This window comes from Papaver somniferum, chromosome 6 (assembly GCF_003573695.1).
Source record: "Papaver somniferum cultivar HN1 chromosome 6, ASM357369v1, whole genome shotgun sequence".
Classification (NCBI taxonomy): Eukaryota; Viridiplantae; Streptophyta; class Magnoliopsida; order Ranunculales; family Papaveraceae; genus Papaver; species Papaver somniferum.
In genome coordinates, this window is record NC_039363.1 from 61,803,954 (window position 1) to 61,813,032 (window position 9,079).

Genomic DNA, 9,079 nt, shown 5'->3' on the forward strand with positions numbered 1-9,079 from the left:
TGGAAGAGTAGATAAATGTTGGGTTCTATTGTTGAATGATTTAGATAGAGTTAGGGAATATGATTGGGGTATAGCTTCCTTAGGCAATACCTATAAATTTCTTGACGAATGGTCAACCAAAGGTAAGGATTTGTCTGGCATGGTTATGGTACTTGAGTATTGGTACTATTATTATATCCGCAACATGCAACCCTTGCTTTGTCAGATACTGGGATGTTTTTCCAAAGAAAAGAGTGAAATTTCACAAGTTTGGGGTAGAGATGTTGAATTTAAATAGAGGTAGAAGAAATGATCGGAATCTAGTAATTTTACTAGCCGTTAGAGTTTCTCTGAACCATTCCTTGCGTTGTCTATCATCCGCTTGATTAGAAAATAGCCATTACTTTCAACGACTAGGCATTGTACCATTCCGCGCGACAGGCGCTGAACCATTTAGCACTGGATATTTAGATCAGAAATGACCGTTAATCTCAACGGTTCTGATTTACTGGACGTTTGAAATATCAACATCTATATTTTCAGGCAACCCTATAAATAGAGAACTACTTCTCATTCATCCCTCACACCAAAATCAATTGATTTTCTTCTTCTTCACCTAATACAATTTTATTCATAGAAAATATGGCACACTTTTGTACAAAAGATGATGATGCACTAAGTACCGCTTAAATTATAGCCAGCAACAATCCGATTAGAGGAAAATATCAAAAATGTTCAAAATTTTGGAGGAGGATTATGGAAGAGTTCGTTAAAACACATCCCCATGGTGGAGATAGGGACAAAAAGTCATTGCAATAAGGGTGTAACACGTTGAGATCAAAAGTGAGGAGATATATCTCACTCATCATACCCTACTTCCGAACCAGACCTACGGGATTGATAGTCCAAGATTATGTAAGTAGCTAAAAATTTTTTGATATTTTTTTTCCAATTAGGTCACTTTCTTTCTTTCTTTAAGTTTTTTCTTTCTTTCTTTCTCTAATACCTGTTATCGCCAGTACCGTCTTGGAAAACAGAATTATGAAGCAGAATTTAAGAGACCTTGGAAACATGAATCGGTTTTCCATCTCTTGAAGACCTATCAACCAGACTACAATCTATAAGTGAACAATGATGATGGACCTACTCAAAACACTGAACCTACTCAATACCATCAACCTACTCAACACGCTGAAGCTGGTATTTCCGCTCCAGTAACTATGGATGAAGATTTGGAGGATATGGAAATCTACCCCTAGTTCTGAAACCTCAGACATATCGCGTAGAAGACGTTTTTTCGAACAAACAGATGATGTTAGAAGTGCAGGGAGAGATTCTTACAAACGAAGGGACCGTGAGATTAAAGCATCGTAGAGGGCATATAAGGCAAAATAGATAAGCTCATCGAACTTCCTGAAAAATCGCAAGCACAAAGAGTTTCCAAGTATGAAACAGAGGAAGCGTACCTTAACAAGCACATGGAAAACTCTACAATCTTGGCACAAACCCAACAAAGCGAAAGTGACTTGAATATCCTACGCCAAAATATAAATGAAATGGAGGATCGGGAGAAACCCCTCTACAAAAAATGGAAGAACGATATTTTGGTCCGTAATGGATTAGAACCTATCCCCTAAATTAAAGTGATATATTAGTAATAATTTAATTTATTTTGAAGTTTATTTTTAAGTTTTAACTAGAAGTAGAATTTCAATTTCATTTCAATGTATTTTTTTTTAATTTTTGAAGTGGAATTTCCATTTCAATGTACTAATCAAATTTTTAGAAGCAGAATTTTAAATTTATGTACTTTTTTAATTTCTTCAAAAAACATTGTAGCCTTGTTTTGCAATGTAACGAAAGAATTCTCTTTTCAAAATTTGAAACAAACAACCGTTGGAACAAATTTTCAAACATTTCACAATTCAAGTTATGAAAACATAGCCGTTGGTGGTGTAAACTAGGTGTAGGAAAGAAAATTGAACATTTCAAAATTCAAAATTTGAAAAAAATAACCGTAGGTGGTGTAACTAGGTGTAAGAAAAAAAGAAGGTCAAACTCGGGTTGCGCCGTATGGTTCAGCGCCGAAGTGCGCACGTTTTCATTTAGCTTAGATACCCTGGAATATTCTTTCCAGCGTTAAACCATTCAGCGCAACTATCTTATTACTAGTTCACATGCGAGCAAATGCTAGGAGAAAACTAGTGTTAATAAATAGACAACACTTTTTCTTGAACTGCGACGCTTTTTGGCTAGTCTAGCAGCCAAATCTAGCTCATAGGACTTAGTCTAAATCCTCCCACACAAAAGTGTGTAGACCATGATCATACTTAGAATCTTAAGAATCCTAATAATATAGAGGACCTTCATCTTTAATATTATATCTAACGTAGGATTAAAGGATCTATTTCATTCGCAAATCGCAATAGTGAAAATAGCTAGTGAACCTTAGTGACTCATAGCCATAGATGCAGAGTTCAAATCATACCAAGACCAAAAAAATACTCCGAATAAATTATGGAAATTCAAGTTTAATGGCGAAAAGTAAAATAGATTCCGAATGCGATTCGGAATTGCATTCGACGCTATTTCAGATTGCATTCGATCTTGGTCCACAAAATCTATGGTCAAAAAATGATAATTAAATGCAGAAATAAAAACAACCACAAGATTGCCGCAATCCAGAATTGTGTTTAACACAATTCGGATTATTTCTCTTTGGATTCCAAGGTATTTTCCAAGTCACTTTACAACATGCCTCGACAAAAATGTGGATAACCTCGATTCCGGCATTAGACTTGACATCCGCATTTATCTCCAAGGTTGGAATAACTTGGATTCCGGCATCAAACTTGCCCTTACCCTTAAGACTGGGTAAAAATTCTCAACCATATTTCCCTAATACGTAACCGGCTACCTGCTTCTATCCACATGAACTATTTTGCAGAATGTAAAACCCACTATGTATGGTAAGCACTAACTTTCTGGAAAAACATATTTGGTAGTTGGTTGAAAACCTTCATTTTTTTTTTTGCTTACGTTACTGAATCACGCTTTTGTTGTTCATTTCATTTTGTATACGAAATCAATCCCATATACTAAACCCCAAGATTATGCTCTATCACATATGACCTACTCCTGTTTTGCAATGATATTTGTGAAAAACTACACCCTGCCTTTGCTTTGTAATGTGCTGCCTTCATTATGACACAAAAACATATAGTAATGGAGTATGTCCCGCATGAGCTCCGTTAAGATCTCCCGTGGAGATGTCTTAAAAAATTCTAATACCCTTGTTTGATATCTGACATCATCTTTTCATGATCTTTCCTCAAAACAGATACAGCACATAAAGAAAGTGAGTCAGAAGAGAATGGCGGTTATAGCTCCTGGGTTAGGTAACTGGTTCTGATCACCAGTATTTTTTTCTCCCCGTGACACAAGATTAAAAAGCATCAAGGTGATGCACCAAAACAGATTGTATAGGTACAAAAACACACTCGTCATTTTTATTGCCCCTTTTAACAAATAAGTAACAAAAGTTGTTACATCGGTGCTGTGTACTAAATCATGCACCACAACCACCACAAATAACGCATCTACCTCCTTTTCCAACTACGTATTGAACAAATCTACACGTCAAAACATGTACTGCATTTGGAAAAATGGAGAATGATACATCACCAAACTGAACCCTGAAAAACAACACTTCTTTTCTTTCACTCTTAACATGAATACTAATTGCAATGTACAATGAGTTTAACTCTGGCTCTTTGTATTCCTTAAAAGAGAAATAAAGCTTGTTAGTCCCATTCAAGGGAAGGACAAAAACAGTTGATTATAAATTCTTCTCTAAAGTCGTTGCCGAGAAGTAAGACCTTTCTCCATTTTAAGTATTATGTGTCGAACTGTTCTATTCTTTCAAGAGACACCAAATTTTCTCTTATTTCATTTTCTTATATGTTTTCTAATAAGACAGTAATATCTTTATCTTATTTCATTTTTTCATCACATTAGAAATGCAGAACAATATAAGAGTCCCACTCTTGAACATTCCTCATGGTCATGATGAATTTGGCCATATGGGAACTCCTGTGGAGAAACAAGTCACTAAAGGAGGATGGAAATCCTCTATTTACATTATCGGTATTAATCGTTTTCTCCATTCTAATTGTACTTTCAAGTTCTATAATAAGCTAGCAGTGTATTGAAGTTACTTCAAAGTTTTGACTTGATTTTTAATGTTATACTAGGGGTTGAAGTCGCAGAGAGATTCGCATATTATGGCACTTCAGGGAACCTCATTACATATTTCACTAATGTACTAGGGGAATCTACAGCAACGGCCGCAAAGAATGTAAATATTTGGTCCGGTGTTGCAAGTCTTCTGCCATTATTGGGAGCTTCATGGCTGATTCCTATTTGGGTCGTTTTAATACAATTCTCATTTCTTCCATCATTTATGTTATGGTGAGTTCATAATATATCTTGTCATTTGATAGAATGAGTGAAAATGTAGCTAGTAATTCATCATCTTATAAATGGCATTATTCTGCGATTACAGGGACTTGTTATGTTGACGATTTCGGCTTCAGTGGTTCCGTTAGAATATCAACATGTATTGTTCTTCTTGTCGCTTTACTTGGTGGCCGTAGGAGAGGGAGGGCACAAGCCGTGTCTACTAACGTTCGGCGCTGATCAATTTGATGAAGATGAACCAGAGGAGAAAAAAGCAAAGAGTTCATTCTTCAACTGGTGGTACTTTGGGATATCTGGTGGAGCTGCAGCGGGAATGTTGATCGTTTTCTATGTTCAAGATTATGTGGGATGGGCAGTTGGATTCGGTGTCCCATCCCTTGCCATGGCATTTGCTTTGGTGTTGTTTTTGATTGGTAGCAGATCATACAGGCAACTAATTCCTAAGGGAAGCCCAGTAGTTGGAGTTGTTCAAGTGTTTGTTGCAGCTTATAGAAAACGCCATCTATCCATTTCAGATGACGGATATGAAATATGTAACCAAGTCACAAGGGAAATTAATACTACATCCGAGGGTCGAGCCCTCAGTCACACTGATCAGTTCAGGTAATAAGTGAAACCTTCCGTTGCTTAGGACGTTAATTTAGAATTGCCTACCAATACCAAATGATGATTCAGCTATCGATTCCTTAAATATGCATCCACTTCGACTAAGATATATCTATGGATTTTCAGATGTCTGGACAAAGCAACCATTATAGACGAAATCGATATATTGAACAACAACAGAAATGATCGGAGAATTTGCTCGACAACCCAAGTGGAGGAAGTTAAACTCCTAGTCCGTCTAATCCCTATCTGGTTTAGTAGCTTGATGTACGCGGTAACATTAGCACAAGGAGGCACATTCTTCACCAAGCAAGGTAGTACAATGGAAAGAAGAATAAGTCACGGATTTCATATACCACCAGCTTCACTTTTAGTAACTCCTGGCTTAGTCATCATGTTCACTATCCCTTTTTACGACCGAGTTTTTGTCCCAATGGTGAGACATTGGACAGGAATCAGGTCCGGGATAACAATGCTTCAGAGAATTGGAATTGGAATTGGAATGTTTATCTCAATAATTTATATGGTAATAGCAGCTCTAACAGAGGCTAAAAGAGTTAAGATTGCTGCAGAACATGGACTACTTGATCTGCCCAAAGTTACTGTTCCAATGAGTATTTGGTGGTTACTTCCGCAATATATTGTACAAGGAATTTCAGACGTCTTCTTAATTGTTGGGTTACAAGAGCTATTCTATGACCAAATGCCAGAGGCAATGAAGAGCATCGGATCTGCGGTTTATCTCAGTGTTTTTGGTGTTGGAAACTTAATGAGTAGTGTTGTTATATCTCTCGTGCAGGTTGTGAGTTCAAGATGTGGGGATGAATGGTTGGGAAACAATCTCAATAGGGCTCATCTTGATTACTACTACTGGTTACTAGCTGGGTTAGATAATTTATGGTTTTGTTTGTTTTTAGTTGTTTCCAAGTATTTCGTGTATAAGAAAGTTAACGGTGCTCATCTCGCAACATAGTAGTTGTGGGTAGCATTAATCAAAGATTTGAAATCTAATGGAAGTGGTGTTGTTTGTGGCTAACAACTGTAGCAAGTTTGGTGGCTCTCAAGCACAGTTTGCCTGGCTTGGCATTGTGACATTTTTCCTTCTTTGGTTGATCAACGTCAGTCTTGAAAATATATAAAATGAGAAGAAATGTAATCCATTCATAAAAATCTCTTTGGTACAAATTCCTGAGTTCTCAATCTTAAATTCCTAATTACAATCATAATTTACACAAATTCCCCATTCATTTCATTTTAATCACAGCTAAATGGGAGCACAGCAATAATGAAAAATTTGACATCTATCTAAGCTCCGGGAACAAACTTGGTTGCGTAAACCCAAGCATTGTTAGCAACGGGGTTGTCAAGGTGATCAAAGAGGTTCTCAAGAGGACCTTTTCCGGTAACAATGGCTTGAACAAAGAAGCCGAACATAGAGAACATAGCAAGACGTCCGTTCTTAATTTCCTTCACTTTCAATTCAGCAAAGGTAACAGGGTCATCGGCAAGTCCCAATGGGTCGAAGTAGGTTCCACCAGGGTACAAGTTGTTTCCCTCACCAACTCCGTCTAATCCGTTAATGCGGAAACCTTCAACAAGACCCATAAGTAGGACTTGGAAACCTAGAACAGCCAAGATACTCTGGGCATGGACAAGGTTTGGGTTTCCCAAGTAGTCAAGACCGCCTTCTGAGAAGATTTGTGAACCAGCTTTGAACCATACGGGTTCCTTAAAATCGACCTTAACCCATTTCTCTAGTACTTCTGGGGTTATGCATCCCAGTGCTCCCAACATAGCCCATCTTCCGTGAATTACCTGTAAATTAAGTTGGTATTGATTAATAACCAATCACTCTAGATTCTAGAAACTCGAACCTTCTAACAGTGTAGTTAATGAAGTTGTGTGCGTACCTCAAGAGCCCTGTTCTTAGCAAAGGCCTCTGGATCAGCAGATAATCCAGCGGTATCCCATCCATAGTCACCAGGAAATTCTCCTTTTAGGTATGATGGAGTTTGAGCAGAGAATGGACCCAAGTACTTAACTCTGTCTGGTCCGTACCACAAATCATTTCCTGCCTGCAAAAAGTACCCAAAATTTCAGATGCACTCCAATTCGAAAAACTGAATTTATAATTAAGTGTGATACATATATATATAAGTAGAAATGTACTTACCATGGTGTATTTTCCATTACCCATCGCAACGACATCTCTAAGGGAATTAGGACTAGAGACTCTGTTCTGACCCAAAAATGGGGAGGTTCTAAGAACAGTAGTGGAGTTAGCTGCCATCAAAGTTGACGCCATTTTTCTTCTTCAAGTACTGTATTTTTTTTCTGAACTCTAAGGCAGTTCTTAGCACTTGGTTTGAAGTTGTGTTTTAAAGCTGTGATGGATGATAAGTTGATGTGCAGAGAGAACTATATATACATGTATTTTGTGGTGAGGCGAAATGGAAAATGGTTGGTTGAACTGAGGAGACAAAGGAAGACAGATTTCTGGTGGTGGAAATTAAGGGTTGATATTTCCACCAATGAGAAAGCTTAAACAGATATGAAGATTTCCAACTCCATATCCATTTATCCAAATTTTATCTTGTCTGCACTCCAGTTTTTTCAATCTGTGTAGCCTAGGGTTAAAATTCTTTGGACTCATGTTATTTAACATCTAAGGCTGTACATGGGTTGATTTTCAACCCTGATCAAGCCTGGTCCAAACCCACCAAAACCCCAAAAACTTTGTAACTGAAAAATCCCATTATCGATGGTTGGTTTGTTTCATGTTCCAAACCAAAAAAAAATCATAAAACAACACACGACCTCATGTTCCAAACCAAAAAAAAATCATAAAACAACACACGACCAGAAAACTATAGCATGTTTTTCGTGCGTGTGTGTGTATGTATCGTGCAAATATACAGGAATCCAAATTTGATTCGTCTTTCTTCCGTAAACTCATCATTATAATTATATATATATAGCGCAAATTGTAAGACGGCGATAAAAAATAATAATTTTAGATTGAATTTAAATTTTTATATTTTCACCAGAACACTAACCTTTTTCTGTTATATAATATATTACTAATAAAAGGTTTTTCCTGCTAACACGCGAGTAGCCGCGTAATATCTAGAATGAATCCGCATCTAAGAACCTTTGGATTTAAAAAAATTGTTGTAGATCTGAAATTTAATGAAAGTATATAAAAAATTATATTTTATTCTATGAACAACCATAATGTATTTTAACTATTTCTTATTTAGTCATCTGAATATGGAAAAAAAATTCATCATACTTCAGATGCAGTTTTCAATCAAAATTGTTGTGGTTCAAGTAGTGTAGTATTATTTCCAATCAATTTATTAATTTGTATTATTGTAATAAAATTTCAAAGATTGATTTATTTTCTTCTTCAAGGAAGATTGGAAGAACATCAACAACATAAGCCAAGTTATCTCGGTATGAATGTTGATCGGATTCTCATGATTATGATAACTAAACTATCAGCTGCATTCAAATAAAGTAAAACTAAAGAGTTCTGATCATTTCACTTTATCTGCCAGTAATTTGAAGAATTATGAGATGTTTGTCATGCAGGCTTCATTCTTTTTTTTTCTTGCTCCTCTACTGGTGTGTGGCCAACTGACAGGGATAACCTTGCAAGTGAGCGTAAGAGAAAATTTTTTGAAATTTTTCGTACCACTGATCCTCCGAGTCCCGACTGTTTGTTTGATAAGATTGAACCTTCTATCTTTGTTGAAGATAATGAATCTCTCTTTGCCAGGTCCGGATGGTTTCCCAACCGGTTTCTACCAGGAAATGTAGGATGTGGTTGGTGAAGATACAATTAAAGTTGTTAAAGCCTTTTTTCATTCAAAGCATCTTCTAAAGCAAATGACCATAGTTTATATCTTCCCTAAGACGAACTATTCCAAAAGTCCTTCTGACGTTAGACCAATAAGTCTAAGCAATGTTACTTATAAAATAATCAGCAAGCTTTTGGCTAGTAGATTAAAGA

General features: G+C 36.6%; 1 protein-coding gene and 1 pseudogene across 1 annotated transcript; one reads left to right on the forward strand and one right to left on the reverse strand.

Annotated features, from left to right (window-relative positions):
• Positions 1 to 4,001: 4,001 nt before the first annotated feature.
• Positions 4,002 to 6,474, forward strand: LOC113287747 (annotated as a pseudogene).
• LOC113287748 (chlorophyll a-b binding protein 13, chloroplastic) lies at positions 6,206 to 7,470 on the reverse strand. The gene is made up of 3 exons (XM_026536579.1): positions 7,238 to 7,470; positions 6,975 to 7,139; positions 6,206 to 6,879 (listed from the first exon to the last, which is right to left on the reverse strand). Exons 1-3 carry the CDS (start codon positions 7,367 to 7,369, stop codon positions 6,370 to 6,372), a joined length of 807 nt encoding a protein of 268 aa, XP_026392364.1. The 5' UTR covers positions 7,370 to 7,470; the 3' UTR covers positions 6,206 to 6,369.
• Between the last annotated feature and the right edge of the window lie 1,609 nt (positions 7,471 to 9,079).

Excerpts from the sequence above, each read along its gene's own strand:
- LOC113287748 (XM_026536579.1), bottom strand. The coding sequence starts at position 7,369 with ATGGCGTCAACTTTGATGGCAGCTAACTCCACTACTGTTCTTAGAACC. Across the intron at positions 7,140-7,237 it reads GTAATGGAAAATACACCATG|GCAGGAAATGATTTGTGGTA; the intron begins GTAAGTACATTT and ends TACTTTTTGCAG. Across the intron at positions 6,880-6,974 it reads CTAAGAACAGGGCTCTTGAG|GTAATTCACGGAAGATGGGC; the intron begins GTACGCACACAA and ends CTTAATTTACAG.